The sequence below is a fragment of the Dermacentor variabilis genome, chromosome 7, assembly GCF_050947875.1.
Source record: "Dermacentor variabilis isolate Ectoservices chromosome 7, ASM5094787v1, whole genome shotgun sequence".
Lineage (NCBI taxonomy): Eukaryota > Metazoa > Arthropoda > Arachnida > Ixodida > Ixodidae > Dermacentor > Dermacentor variabilis.
The window spans coordinates 73,392,448-73,408,483 of NC_134574.1; the positions used below are offsets into that span (position 1 = coordinate 73,392,448).

At 43.8% G+C, this 16,036-nt stretch overlaps 1 protein-coding gene across 4 annotated transcripts in view; it reads left to right on the plus strand.

Annotated features, from left to right (window-relative positions):
* Positions 1–16,036, plus strand: part of LOC142586842 (uncharacterized) — a 48,324-nt gene that overhangs the window by 19,689 nt on the left and 12,599 nt on the right. For all 4 annotated transcript variants that reach the window (XM_075697711.1, XM_075697712.1, XM_075697714.1 and 1 more), the window contains exons 4-6: positions 2,190–2,212; positions 5,721–5,896; positions 14,786–14,859. In XM_075697711.1, coding sequence (XP_075553826.1) covers positions 2,190–2,212; positions 5,721–5,896; positions 14,786–14,859 — 273 coding nt within the window. The remainder of the gene's footprint in view (positions 1–2,189; positions 2,213–5,720; positions 5,897–14,785; positions 14,860–16,036) is intronic.

The following is a 16,036-nucleotide window of genomic DNA, read 5'->3' on the forward strand; positions in this document are numbered from 1 at the left end:
AAACCACTTTCTAATTATGAGGCACGCCATAGTGGAAGTATCCGGAAATTTTGACCACCTGGTGTTCTTTAACGTGCACCTAAATCTAAGCACGCGTGTGTTTTCGCATTTCGCACACATCGAAATGCGGCCGCCGTGGCCGGGATTCGGATCCCGCGACCTCGTGCTCATCAGCTTAACACCATAGTCACTGAGCAACCACGGCGGGTCATTATGAAGTTGCGTCTGGTCTTGTGCTCTGCTTGTACTTTTCTTTAATTGCCTAACAATGACTTCACCCGTTGCAATTGGTGGGTTGCATTTTCCGGTAAACTAAAAGAATGAAAACAAACCCTTTTTTATCGCATCACTCATGAAACCTTAAATCTTACGCTACACCAAACTCGGCATTAGTTTGGTGCCAAATTTTTCGTACTGAACTGGATAGGCTTCTACATAAGTTATGCTCACCTACAAGCATGTGTCATATTTTGGGAGCAAGGTAAGATTCTGTCATCTTAATTTCAGCACTACGATGTGAAATAAACATGTTTAAACTTAAGAAAGAACAAAGAAATAGACCTCTGTGGTTATGAGAATGTCTGCTTAATAGGAAGAGTAAATCCACCTGTTTAATGAAAAATACCCTATGTCTTTCATACGAGAAAACGCAGAATGCAACAGCGTAACGTAATCCAAGTTGTACGATTTTAAATTTAAACTTCTCTACAAGATCGTTGTACAACAGAGTTTTATGCCACGTAGTATACAGATTTTTTGTACAGTGTTAGTAGAGATAGGAATATTTTGGTTAAGGTAATTTTCATTTTACAGCTCTTATATGCTTCATACATTCCAATAAGAAACTGCGAAAAGCGGTCATTGCATGGTCGTCTGGGTATTTTCAGTTCATCATGGTAACGGGGACTAGAGGGCCAAACGTAGTTATGTAACAACGATAACTGAATTCTGAGCGCTCATGTAAACTTGAAATTTTACTTGCGTATTGCTACCTCAAAACACCTCCCAACAACATCGAGCTCCATTTTGGCTGAGCTGTGTGGAGACAGGAAATGAGGAACTGACACTGTGTTGTCTGATTTGAATCAGTTTGATACAACACGCCTATATTATACCGGGCCATCAATATCTTTACGTCCACGATAAACAGGAGCATCAAAATATTGAGACGCACATGGAAAAACTAAATGGCGTATGGGGGGGCGATGCCGTACTTACAGCCTATGATAACTTCTAATATTTGCTGTACTCCAAAGCATGCCCTTCGATATCGGTTTTATTAACTAAGGGAGCCGTTTCCGGCTGTTTCAATTCATTTTGTTACCGTTCTGTTCTGTAAGCTGTATTTGGAATAAATTGAAATACAGATTTTCAAGCAACAGCGTAACATGCTTACAGATAATATATTAAAGGATCATAAGATAAGTAGATGTTAAAGACGTAAGCCTATAAATATTTCCAGCTGTCCCTCCTACTACATACTCTCAGCTTTCCCAAAATGAATGCACGTGCCTTTACGGAACTATAATTACTAGGGACGAGGAGCATTCCATTCAGTAGCTTTCATTGACCTCATCTATACGTTGTCCAATTATCTTGGATAATTTTTTCATTTCGTCTGATTTTTAAAGCTGTTTTACTTTCACCGCATTCCTAATGTTTCTCTAACCTCTAACTGTGTTCCGTGAGTAAGGATACTAGGAAAATCATAATTTTAATCTGATAGTTCTACATGCTGTAACCATTCCTTAGCTGAATTGTAACGCAAGTTTACAGACACATCCGTGTTCATGTGACAACTTGCATAATGTCCCAATCAAACAAGCAGCCATTCCTTCGAACTTGTACTCAGGCTGACTAACCACAAGTGGGTGCTGCGAAATATTAATAAAGCACCGCTTTCCTTGCCTACCATGTCACGGAGTCGGGATTGGTCGGCAAGTGAGTCCTTTGGTTGTTGTGAAGTAAACTACCAAACGCATTAGACTGGGATTTTCAACGAAGTTAATAAATGTCTCGCGAACGTGCAGGCTTTCGCCTTCGTCATCTTTGGCATATGCTAAGTTGATGGTAAACCTTTGCTTTGCTTTTGAAAGATTCCGTCAGTATACATGCCTAAATTCTGTGTGTTTCGTTTCAAATTGAAGAGTCTACGCTAACAGTGTTATTGTCTTTTATGTTCATTTCAGGTAGTGGATCAAAACTTCTTGATGTGAGTATATTTTCTTTCTAAGCTCCACATATATATCTGCGTAGTGATGTAGAGCAGCTCGGCAATACGGCAATGTTGTCAACTTAGGCGCCTTTTGGTAAACTTAATAACGTTGATGTAAAATAGGTGAAATCGTAATCTTTTCACTGTTCTCTGGATAATGTGTATGAATATTTGGCATTTAACCGCCGTCAACATGAAAGCGCGCAATAATGCTGATTGAAAGCATGATAAAGAAATACTCTGGCAAATATAAATTGCCCTAATTGTTATAGTCAAACTTTGCAAGAATCCGCTTTGTTTTGCATCCGTTCCTTTATATTTGTCGTCTCCAGCAGAGAGTTCCAAAGAAAATGAGGGCTCGAATATATGAATAAAACTGAAGAATAGCGCCAAGGATAAAAATAAATTTGGAATGAGTGGAACTTCGAAGTAGGCTTCCCGGTGGAGTCTTCAAGCTACAACACTTGCTTTACATATCGCTCATGCTTTCAAAACTCCAATTCGCAGCATCCATTTTCGACTCGAGCCATCACAACCTAAAAGAACTCTTAAAAATTCTTCTAAAAAGCTTTGCTTTCTTTAGCTTACCTCTTTAGCACTCAGTATAATCGTTATGGAATCTAACCTCTACCTATCATTTTTCACACACCGTCGCAATGTCCCAGGTCATCACGTTTTTCATAATCACTTTCAGTGCAATCAGGAGATTTTACGTCCTCATTAGGTATCGTGTCGGATAGACCATCGTCCTCAGGTTGAACTTTCATCATCAAGAAATAACGCTTTCTTTCATTCATTCCTGCGAAAATATCACAAGATTGGAATTACATACCTGCGAACACTGCCACAATCATGGTTGACGAAGAATAAGTGATAAATTACTTAGCTAATTTTATACAATGAAGGCAGTTCGGTGTGTATATGTATTGAAGCTTTTCTGCTTTTGTGCACTTTCGTATTGACTGTAACTACTGTCCTTTGTCATGCCGTTTGGCCTCGAAGTTGTTCAAATAAGTGAATATGGAAAGTTATGAAACACGGGTGCTAAGGTACTTCTTCCCCAAACTTGGCCAGGATCGATACACACTTTTTAAATGGGGGAGCGAGCTTCTTTATTTGAGTGAACATGGGACGTATGGGTGATTTCACGGATATTAGGTTTTTCGGACATCCCTATGACAAAAGAAAATCTAGAACTTTGCATGAGTAGCATTCCGGGCGACGCAAGCTGAAAATATTGGTATGGCGTAATAATACTATTTGGGAATATCTGATTTCCCAAATATATTTCGGCCTTGGACAAAATAATACTTCGCCTAGCACAGGGTCTTCTGAGAAACGGTTAACTCACCGAGCTTACGAACGGTTTCTAAAACAGTTTGACATTTGTGCGCTCGGTGTGGTATATTTGATTTTTCATGCAAAAAATTCGCAAAGGTAAAAGCTTAACTTATTCATGTATAGCTTGGGCATGAATATTAATGTAACTTTTGTTGTGCATAGAGTCCATATTTTTTACACCGGAGATTTGTAGAGAAGTTCCTAGCTCTGTTTCGTGCGCGCCGCGTGCCGCTAGGAAGGCGTGCGGCAGAACGTACTGTACGTGCATATTTTAGGCACTCACCCTTATTTGGTAAGTGCGAGCCACGATGTGGGCAAGAGCCCATGAAACAATTTCATCAAAGGCCCTGGTGCATTTCCACAATGATTAAGCAAAGAAAATGCTAGACTGCACAGCATGGAATGAAGGGTACCCCCGAAGCGACACTCCGAGGGAGTCATTAAATAAGAGAGATCTTGCGAAAAATACAAAAACACGTACAACCTAGCTCTGAAAGAAGTCAAGCAAATAGGAGGTGTGTCATGCCAGGAACAACGCAGTGCAAGGACGTACCTTGCAGAGGTAGTGAAAGCAATGAGCATCCTGACTCCTGCCCCTGTTTGACCACCAAAGAAAACACAACGCAAACTGTGAACAGCGCAGCCGACAACAGAGAGGAATAGCTCGCCACTAGGAAAATAGCAAGGCAGTATAGTCACCGAAGTCCTCTGGAAACTATGGGAACATGCGAAAATTTTAAGTAATAGCGAGTTTTTGTTCCTTCGACCTTATTACCCTAGGCATAAAGCTAGTCTCTCAGGACTGATCTTGAAGTGTATTTTAGAAGTCAACTCGTGGCTTCAAGTTAAGACGCGTTTCTGAATCAGGCGATTAGAAACACCACTCAGCAACATTACATCAGGGTCCACAGATTCTTGAAATGTCCCCACTACGCCAAATGTAACGTCGAACACTACGTCATTATCATCATCAACGTCAAGAACAGCAATATTAAAACATAGCAAGCTTGCTTTAGTCAGTATTTTACCTTACTTCTCTGCAAATCCTGTGAGCAGCCACACCCTTCATGCTCCAATGAATGAGAAGAGCTTTGGTGACCTTGCTGGTCCGTTGTCGTCTTATCAGGTCACGTGCATGAAACACGGAAGCATATCGGTTAACACATTGTGCCAGACGACTCAGCTGTACACGGGCTTCCGCGGCAGCTGTGCGATGATCTGCAGTACGTCTTCAATGTGGCATGAAAAAATCACTTTTTCACGCGGCATCGTCAGCTCGTGGGCAAACTGTGAATAGTGAATTTCAATGATGGCGGCGCGCTACCCTTTGTGCACGAGAATCCCACGAACAGCTTTCGACTTCCCATCAGGCAAGCCCTATCAATCTTGACTGAGGTGGTTGTGGGCAAGGAGAATAAACGATTACGCATGACAGAAGACACCATGAACCAATGGCATAGTACCAGATGCTTTGCATTCCATTGTTATTTGAAAGCCTGTGTGAGCGGTTCACAATATCAAATTAAGATCAATGGTTCGAGCATGCGGTGACTGTAATGTGGGAATCGTGGAAAAAGTGTTCTGCAGTTGTCTATATTGCTTCTGACGAATGACACGGGCACTGATTGACACTGATTTGAAGTTGGCTACACACATGCAGCAGGATACTGCGTGCGTCTGTCCTGCTTTGGGACTGTACACAGAACATAGAATATACAGTGTTATAACGACTGTGTGCACGACAACTTCATCATGCAGAGCAAATAAAAAATATTTCGATCCCGATAGGCTTCTCCAGTTGTTGCTTCAATGCTAATACGTATATTCAAATGCATTACCACACGCGCAACTGACTACTGCGTTTTTAATGGAACTAGTAGCACCAAGAACAACGACAATACGGGGTAACAATAAAAAATCGCGTGGAAGTCATTGTTTGTGAAGAAATTATGGCGCGGTCATGTGTACTGTCTGTATATGCGCATGATATGGGGTGTCGGAGTAGTTTGGGCTTTCGAAACTACTAAGCTGCACGGATATTGTAACGTCATCTACTCTAACGCCCATTTAAGGGCACACCAAGATCAAGCTTGGGCACATTGTTAAAGTAACGAATTAGATGATTTTCCAAATCATGCGTGCCTCAACAAATTCTATTTTTCAGATGCTGAATACAACGCAATATATATGGGTATATTCGTCCAACTATAGACCAGTCTACAAGGAGTACAATGTGCAGTGCGCCAAATATAAGAAATATCAACTGAACAGAACAAATTTAGCCCAGGGTCCTGATTATGACTACGATTTCTTTTACGAGCGTGAGTTTGGAGGTAAAACGTAAGTACATGGTATTAATTAGGTTGACGAGCCGTACAATAATCTTCATTTGTATTCGTACCGTCAGCTTTACCGTAAGGATTAGGCCGACAGTCAGTACGCAAGATACAAAATATCACATTCATTACTACAAAAATAACAATGTCGAATCCCAACATACTACATAAAACTTAATTAAGGAGTAAATATGGTGCATAGAAGTGGTAGTTAACAATAAATGCGTGAAGCTCAGGCAACAGCGAAAAGCTCATTTTTCCGAAGTTTGCGACTGTTTTCTGATTCATTTAGAAAAGTTTAAATCTTGCGCTGATTTCGCAGTCCAGCAGATATTTTCTTTGTAAAGTTTTATTCGACGACATAATAAGATGTTCCGGCACGAATTACTGCTCTTGGAATGGCAAGTTTACTTTATTAAAGAAAACAAGATGGTAGTACACTTAATGAACTAAAATATTCCCCATGTTCGCTCCGAATTCGCCTTTACAGTGATGTCATCAGGCTTGACGTATCTCTTCTTCAAGGTTGGTGACAAGTATCATAATCACAAATATACGCAAGAACTTAGCTCCATGCAACTCTTTATAGGAATCGTGCATCACGCGCGACTTTGCACGTCTTCATTTATCATAATGATGTTTCCATACGTCTTAAGTCGTACCAACGTGTGATCTCATGCCAGTTGTAACGCACTCGCATAGACTTCTTCGCTCAACACACCTCGAGATTTCTGCTTGATATGTTCAATGTGGGTAAAGCTTACCTTTAATGCTATAAAGAAATGCACGAGCAATGCTGGAATTGACTGATTAAATTGAATCATTGACATTGTTACCGCAAGTAAACTCTCTGTACTTCGTTACATACCACCATTTTTCGATTCTGTTTCTGTTCGTAGCTCAAGTTTATAACCCCTGCGCTGCTCGAAACTGGAAGGTGAAAAGGCGTGGCTATTGGTACCATCTGCGAATTTGTCATGCGCGACTCCTCTGACCAGCAGGATTAAAAGCTGGATGTTTGTGGCCATGGGCACGTTCGTTGGGTTGTCGAAGATACAACAATTTACTAATGAAAAAAGTCATGAACGATCTGCCTTAGCCGCTATCAATAAGGTGTTTGGGATGCTTTTGGATGTAGCGATTTGTTGCCCTATATGGCACTCCCTTTTATGGGTGGCACTTCTCTTATCACCATGCCATAAGGGTAAGCGACACTTCTAGCGGCACATTTTTAATGAGCTGTTCGGTACCCCACGAAGCTTTTTAAACAATAGAGTCTACGTCTTGCACCGGAGTCGCATCGCCTCAAAGTTCTAGATGTCACAAGGGATGCCCGTGACAACGTTCTTGTTGCCGCTGTATCGTGATGGTTTACACCGTAACACCCACAGTGGTACAGTGGCATTGTAAAACCGTGCTGTGTTAATGCAATTACCATTAACTGCTTGCTTAAGCAGTCTGAAGCTTATGTATCTATCACGTCTCTCATCACGACCACTTGACCAAACTTGCCTATCAGCTTCCGCCATTAGGTATGTGCTCGCGGTTCCGATGCCCTGCCGTCCTGGTTCCAGCTTACTGACTTGACACTGCTTTAGAAATCTATAAAGAGTACATGGACATCATATCGGATTTATGTCTAGTACTTGCTACTCTCTCGTATAAAATCGATTAAATATTTTAATGCGGTTAGCATTATTTGTGTACATCGGGCGTCGTGAGCCCATCCACATATCCTATCCATACCAGTGGGCCAAGTTAGTATGATGCCGTCGTTGTAGTTCCATCGTCCTCATTACAACTTCATTATCTGACTCTCATAATGCTGTCGTTTCTATGCCTTCTAAATCGACCAAACGGCCCAAGTCATCGATTGCTTTGGCAGTTTGGGCGTCGATACAGTCGTACTTATGCACTCGTGCTCACCATGCGGTTCTGTTGGTTGCATCGCCGTCAGTCCAGTTTTGACATCATTCGACTGTCATCATGCCGTAGTCTTCGCGTCATTGTTGTCATACAACCATCATGCATTCGTTCACATACTGCCGGAGCGATGCCGTCGTGGGCGCTCTATCGGCACCATTCCAGCTTCAAGTACGATCGCTTTTCAGGGATGCCCGGTTGGTATGACTTCGGGCTGCAGCATCAGCCACGAAGTACCCCGCAAAGGAATCGTGTCCCAGCATCCAGACTATGTGAATGTCTGGTGGGTTGTGCACCTTGAATCATATATTGAGTGTCACTGTGGAGATACGGCCTCTCTTAAAATTTCTGCATGCTGCTTGTGAGTCTGTAAAAATTGTCATTGGTCCCTGACAGGTTGCTGTAGCGAGCGAAATGGCTGCCTCTTCTGCCGAGTCGGTGTCGCTCAGATTGAATGTTGCTACACTAATGTCTTTTCCTGTTTTGCCCGTGATGCTGACCGCGTGCGCCGTCTTGCTCAGGTATTGGGCAGCGTCGACCTGTCTCATTTCAACATCTTTATCGCACGCCTTCTTGAGTGCTCCGATTCTTGCCTCTCGTCTGCCCATGTTGTACACCGGGTGCATGTTGCGTGCTTTATTAGAAACTGCACTACACTCTCTGAGTTGGAGAGGTGTGTGTTTGTGTTGATTGCATCACTTGAGCCCTTCTCTGTAACCAAATCGACGCCGGGTGGCTCTACCAGGTTTCCTTAGTTTGAGTCTCTCGATTTCGTTGACTCTGTGGACTTCCGCTAACTCCTCTCAGATATTGTGAACACCCAGTTGGAGTAGCTTCTCAGATGAAGTTCTTGCCGAAAGCCAGAACGAAATTTTATGCGCCTGGACGATGAGAATGTTCAACTTATTTTCCGTGTTCTTCAGACCCAAATACGGAGTGCCGTAGACGATGCAGCTGGTGGCTAGGGCTTGTGTTAGTTTTAGGGCGTATTCTTTATTGAGCCCGTGTCGTCTGCTCTCCACTCGTTTTACCAGATGTGTGACTTGAGTGACGGTACCTTGAAGCTTCTATTGGGTCTCTGAGCCAGCTTCATCGTTTTGCCGAACTAGCCGAAGTACACTCTGAATGTCAACCGATGAGATGAATTTCGACTTCAGGGTTGGGCCTAGAAGACGATGGTCAACCTCTCCTTCTTCTGCGCAGTAGAAACAGTTATGATTTTTCAGGGGCACATGGAGAGGCCGCACCTTCGAGATTCGTCTGCGTACAATCAACGCCTTCCTGTAAGGCGTCTTGTTGTTTCCTCGTAGAGCCTCCTGTGATTTAGTAGGGAGAAAGCAGAGCGCCTACGAAAACTCCAAACAAATTCCTTGCCGTCTGCCCACATTATTACACAAGATACATCCCACACTACACAAATATAAACATGTGCAAGCTCTACAGAAAACCAAATACGCTCTATCATATGTTTGGGAGTGCAATGGTGTCACGGAGGTTTCACCAAACAGAGCGCCATCTAAGGAGCAGACAAGCAGTGCGACAATCTGGTGAGCAGCTCTGACCAAGAGGACAAAAACGACTGTTGGACTGAGCAAGGCGCACAACCGGGGGCCATGGCATCTTGGACTAAGGAAGCCAACCACCTGCTGAACATCGTCGGCTTTATTCTTTAGCTAAAGTTTAGTTCATCACCATCATCATCATCCTACTCGCTACATGCCGTTGTCACACCGTCGCCGCATTCGGTGTTCGTGACACAGCTGTCGTAGCGCGATCGTCGTCATACACTTTCGTCATCTCATTGTCCTCCTGCCATTTTTATCTGATCGTCGTCATTGGGTTGTCATCAATGAGTCGTCATCATGCTTTGTTGTCATACTGTCGTTATGCGATCGTGGCGCTTACATACACGTTATTCTATTTCGTCATGCCGGCGTCTCATCCTGCCGCCATTGTAATGCAATCGTCGTTTCGCATTCGTAGCCATGCTATCGTTGCCATGCCGTCTTTTTCGCGACATCATTGTACATTTGTCATTCCTTTTGAAACATCATCACATTATCCTCATGCCACCATTGCCGTGCCATCGTCGCGATAACGCTTTCGACGCTGCACAGGCATTCTTCCTTCATCGTCATTCTACCGCAGCCAAGCTGTTGTCATCGCTGCGATAAACCATGCTGTTACCGATCTAGTGACCCAAGTGGACTGCCTGGTTGGGCCACAAGGTAGGTCTCGTGGTCGTGATGTCATCGCAGTGGCTCTATCGTCATCATTACAGTTTCCTGATCTGACTCTAGCAAAGTCATCTTCGTCACCCCTTCTACTCTGACTTTGTGGCCCAAGTTCTCAAATAGCTCGGGCATCTACGTATGTGCTCGTGGGCACGGTGCTGTAGTAGTCGTTGCATCGTCATTGCAACTTTGTCATCCGACTATCGTTATGCTATCGTCACGCCTTCATCGTCATAAAGTTTTAATCCATTCACTGCCGCTCCGCCATTGTGATGCCGTCGTAGTCGTTAAAATGCAATGCAATCTTCGTGATATGACTCTCGTCATGCCATAGTCCTGAAGCCCTTAAGTTCCACCCAGTCATCAAAATCGTCTGACAGCTTAGGCCAATAGGCGTGTACTCGCCGTCGTGATGCCGGCATGGTCGTGGTACCTTCGTCGTAAGTTTGTTCGTCGATTCTCGCCATGTCGTCATCATCCCGCCATCATTGTCATACGGCCATCATTCATGCGCTGTTAGACCATCGTGATGATTCCGTCATCGTCCACCATTGTCGTCATCCTTACTTCGTTATCTCACTCTCGTCATACCTTCGGCTTGACGGCAACATTGGGACAAAGTAGTCCTCATACCATTGCCGTCGTGCTGCCTTCCTCACGATGTCGTTTCACCATCATCATCTCTTCAGGAACATCATCTCACTGTCATCGTACCATTGTCATCATATCGAATTCAGCGTTCAATTGCTGCCAGTCATTTTGTTCACTCTATTATAATCTTACTCTGTTCACTCGGCCGTGATTATGCCTCCATTTATACCGCTGTCGGTCAAAGGAAACGTGTACAATCACTTCATTTTACCGGTGCTAAGATATGGGGCCAAGCATCGATGTTAACAAAGCAGCTCGAGCACAAATTAAGGACCGCGCAACGAGCGCTGCATCAAAAAATGTTAGGGGTAACTTTAAGAGACAGGAAAAGAGCTGCGTGGACAAGAAAAGCAAACGGGGATGGCCGATATTGCGGTTGACATAAGGCTGGGCAGGCCATCTAACGTGCAGGGTAGATAACCGGTCGACGATTACAGATACAGAATATTTGTCAAAAGAAGGGGTACGCCGTCGAGGACGCCAATTAACTCTAGTGAGGTATACAACATGAGGAAGTTTGCTGGTGCAAGTTGGAAGCATCTTGCCCTAGACAGGGGTTATTGAAGACAGCAGAAAGGCCTTGTCCACTATTACACGAAAAAATAGGCTGATTACGATGATCTTGCCTCCATTAGTCTGCCGTCGTCGTCATGTCGTCGTGGTAGTGCCATCGCCGTCACTGCAGTTTCGTCATCCAACTCTCGTCATGTCGTCATCTTGCCGTTGTCGTCAAACAGGCTTCATAATAAAGCCGGCGTCATACCTTTGTCATCTTACGCTGACTGTCATCTCACCAGGCACGTACGCAGGATCTTTTATTTCGGGGGCGGGGGGGGGGGCGGCAACCCAAGGTAACTTTTCTGTGCAAATGATGGAGGGGGGGGGGGTAGTACCTTTACTAGTACAAATGTGAATACTGCCCAGCGTTCGCAATAAAGATGCGTAAGCCCGCAAAAGAGAAATGAAATAAGCCGTACATCACAGGTGCGCCTGTGAGATACCTCTCCTTTGCTTAGAAAACAAGGAATCACATCAAATGCACTCGCGCATATATATATATATATATATATATATATATATATATATATATATATATATATATATATATATGTATGTATGTATGTATATATATATATATATATGCGCACCAATCACAGTTCTTTTGGATCCCTCGTTTACAGCTCTATCAAGTTCAGTGCGAAAACCTACTCGTGTTGTTATTTGGGATGTTGCGTAACGATGTGTGGTCACCAGTCCCGTAGAAGCGCGTGGAGCGCAGGACGCTGCGCTTCTAGACGTACTCCGCCCACCGCGGAATGTTAGAAAAACAACAACATTAGCACAGCTGAGAAGTGGATACGTCAGGCGGCTCGATTGATAACTGTAGAAGCGTCATTCAAAACACACGGAATTCTTCTCCATTTCCGGCGGCGTTTTCGCTACTTCCTTTTTAAACAAAAAGGCGTTGATCCATAAATAGTTTCACAAGAAAAGCTTATATTTGTTAATTCTCGTTTTTCCTCCCTGTTTTTGTGTTGCCTTGGCTCTCTTCATTAGTAGATCCCTTAATTTCTCGACTCCTTCCGACTCTTGTTTCCACTTGACAATTTTGCATGAAAAGTGCTGTACAATCAGGGAAAATCCGGACGAGGTAACGGGTGACATTCATATTGTTTATGGGTTTAACCGGTATTGCAATGGTTTGACCATGGGCGCTGTTTCGCATTATTTTATTTTCCACCTCATGTGTCCTATATCACGCGTATATGGTTCCGAGGATATGCCAGCGTTGCGACGAGCCGTCACTCGAGGGAATGAAGCAAGTGGAAATTTAAACGCAACTGGCGTTTCTCCGGCCGCAAATCGTTCCACGAGCATACAGACCAGCTGACTACGAATAGAATCCCTTTCCTGGTCCCTGGATCAGCCTAAACCAAGAAGGTTGAGCTAACGAAGTAACAGCGATGCGCGTGATAGTTGAACAGATGGTGACAACTGAACTCATCTCGAGTTAATCGCGCGGGCACCAAATCGATAAGAAGACTGCCTTTCACACGCTTGGAGATGCCGATAACTACCGCTATTCGAAGAGTGAAAAAACTGACAGCCATTCCACTCCGTGAAGACGAGGTGACGACAGTCAATCGACATCTTACTGTCGTCATGGCATCGTCTTTATACTGCCTTTGCCATTCCGTCGACGTAACTCCTTCTTCGTCATTCCATCAGCGTCACTGCGGTGCTATGCTCATGAGCGACTTTGGCAAGCGAGTGCCAGAGCCAAGTGGGACGATATCGAAGCAAGTCGCAAACACCCGAACCAACTAATGTCTTAGTATGATTACTTCACTTGTTAAATAAGCGGCAATTAAGGAATACGATTTGTCGTTATATTGCCCGTATGGGAAGAGTTACGGTCGACAGACATAGCTTAAGTCACAATTAACACACAAGTGAATGTGCTGTACGGCTTTCCTTCTCATGTCCTCGTTTTTACGTTTAAAAACATTTATGAAGTCCTACAAACTCGAGCAATTTTCAGTTGCAGTAGTGTAGTGCCTTCAGACGTAACTTCTCTTATGCGAATAGCATTCACTGCCAACTTTGGGCGTTTTCAGTATATATATACATATATATATATATATATATACATATATATATATATATACATATATATATATATATATATATATATATATATATATATATATATATATATATATATATATATATATATATATATGATATTCTTGCTGTCTGGCCTCCCACACCACACAAGTAACCCAAGTTGTCTAGTAGGTTTGCCAATCAGGTATGTGCTTGTGGTCGTGCTGACATTGTCGGCATTCTAACTTTGTTATCCGACACTCGCTATGCTGTCGTTAGGGCGTCATCGTCGTCACCCTGTCGTTGTCCTCTCGTCATCAGATCATTAGCATCATACCATTGTCATAATACCTGCTCCATCGCTACGCCCTTGTCAATCAACCCTTCGTCATTGTGTTGCAATTGTGCTGTCGTCATTTACTCGCACTTATTCACTTATTTATTTGCACTCATTCCACCAATGCATTCCATCTTCGTCATGGCGTCTGCCAGCCTACCCGTCCCTCGTAATGCTATCGTCGTTACATAGTCGTCGTTATAACATTGTGGAGATACATTCGTCGTCACACTGTGCTTTATCTTCTTCTTCACTCCTGGAACGTCATGCACCTCGCTATTGTCGGCGCAGTAGTCTTCATACTATTGTCACAATGTGGTGTCGCAGAACCTTCGTCGATCTAACGGCGCCATTCCTTTTTCGTCATTCTGTAGTAATCATGCTGTAGTCATTCAATCGTGATTATGCTGCCATTGTCATGCTTTCGTCGTCATTGCATCGTCATCAGACAGCCGCTGTCAAGCATCGGTTGCCGTACCGTTGTCGTTGTGTGGTTGTCGCCATACAGTCAGCGTCTACGCATCGTCCTGAGGCCTTCGTCGTCACGCTGTCGTCGTTATACCACCCTCATCATTTAAGAATCGTCATCTCATTGTAGCCATGCCGTCGTCCTCATATTGCCTTTGTCGTTCCCACGGCCGTCATTCCTCTCACGTCATTTTATGGCCGCGACTACGTCAGCGTCGTGCAATCCTCCCAGGGCCGCCCTGATCATGGGCAACCTTGGCTTGCTATTGCCACAGCAAGGGGGAACATACCGGAGTATTTCCCACATAGCCAAAACAACGGAATGCTCAGAATGGCCCCTGCAAATGGTAAAGACATGGTGATTTCCGAAATACTGTATGTCGCTACAATTCGAGAATGCTAATCGTTTTGCGATCTACAGTCGGCGTGAGATGAATTCAGCGGTGTAACTTTTCTTGTGAAAGACTGTTGTGCTATTCAAAATTTTTAGACATTTACGAGAGGTTAAAAAGTACTAAACAAATCAGTGTGTTGCTGCGTCACCGAAAAAAATAAAGTATCTATATGCATACTCTGCGCAAGTAAGCCTATGAAACCAGCAAAGGCGCATGACTGGTAAATGTATGCCTGTGTGAACTTAGCGGCACTTATTGTGTTGACCTTGTGGTTGCAGGTATGAAACTCGTTTATCTTCACGGCTGTGGATGAATAACAAAACTGGCGAGGAATACATACAAGTGGACAAAGGTAAAAGACACATTTTTCTTTAGGTGGAGGAATAGCTAACTCATTTGATTAAGCCCTGAGACACCTAGTAGAACATGCCTTTGGAAGGCAATAGAAGACTGGTTAATGCCAATAGTGGTACTGTCCGTTAGCGCTACTGCTAACATGGACAACAAAGCCAGGTCACTGCCCAAGCTCCTGCCTAGTATTTGTAGCTTATAAAAAGACACACTTGAAAGAATGCTGCACGTGCAAAATTTCTTCAAGCGTGCTTGTCGGCCCTTATGAGCAACACCCTTCGCATGCCTCGGGCGGCCGATTCTTCAAGGAATGGCGAAGAAGAATTGTTGCGTGGTAGGTGGCTCAACTACCGCCAAAACGTGCCGGGGATACGGTTCGTTCCCCGCAAACGCTCATCAGCGGGAGCAAAGGTAGCAATGGATCGGCGCTGTTCGGCGGGAAATGTCCTGCTCTCATCCTTTCCTTTCTAGCGTCGGTGTTCTTTCCACTCCATCATATTTAGACGGGTAAGCGACAAAGTTCGTCTGCAGTGCAGCATGCGGTTTAAAGGTATTTGGCTAAAATTTCGAATGCCGTTTGCCGCCTGTACTGTTTGCCGCTTCTTTATCGCGTTGCGCTACCTGGCCAGCATGACTGCACGAGTGCATTGTGTTGTATGTTAAAGCTACTGAAGCTTGCAACAAAGGAAATTGTTGGTTTTATTTATGCGGGCCGCTAAATCGTCGCACGAGCTGTCGCGCAGTTCATGTTTTTTGCATCTATTTTATGCGTGGCTTCGCGCATGTTCAACTGTGGTAGTTGCTTCATGCATAACTTTTGTTAATTTTGTTCAAGTGCGAGGTTTTCACCCTGCCTTGTTTGTAAAGGGTCTAAATCACGCTGTGTCTTATCGGAACGATACCAAGCAAGTGCTTCATTAACAGCTTTATTCTCTTCGCCCGATGACATCTTAGCATTGTGGTTATTTGGGAAATGTGTTTAGAAAATATGTAGTTCCGGGCGAGAATTGCTAATAGTTGCTGAATATGGTATTTTGTTCCATTTTCGCTCAACAGTTGGCGTCACGTTTCGGAAGTCATCACACCTCGATGCTGTCTGAGCAGACTTAACATTCCGAGTGATTTGTTCGTTTCTGACCGCAGCCCTTTTTTCATGTTAATTTTGTGTTCAACTGAAT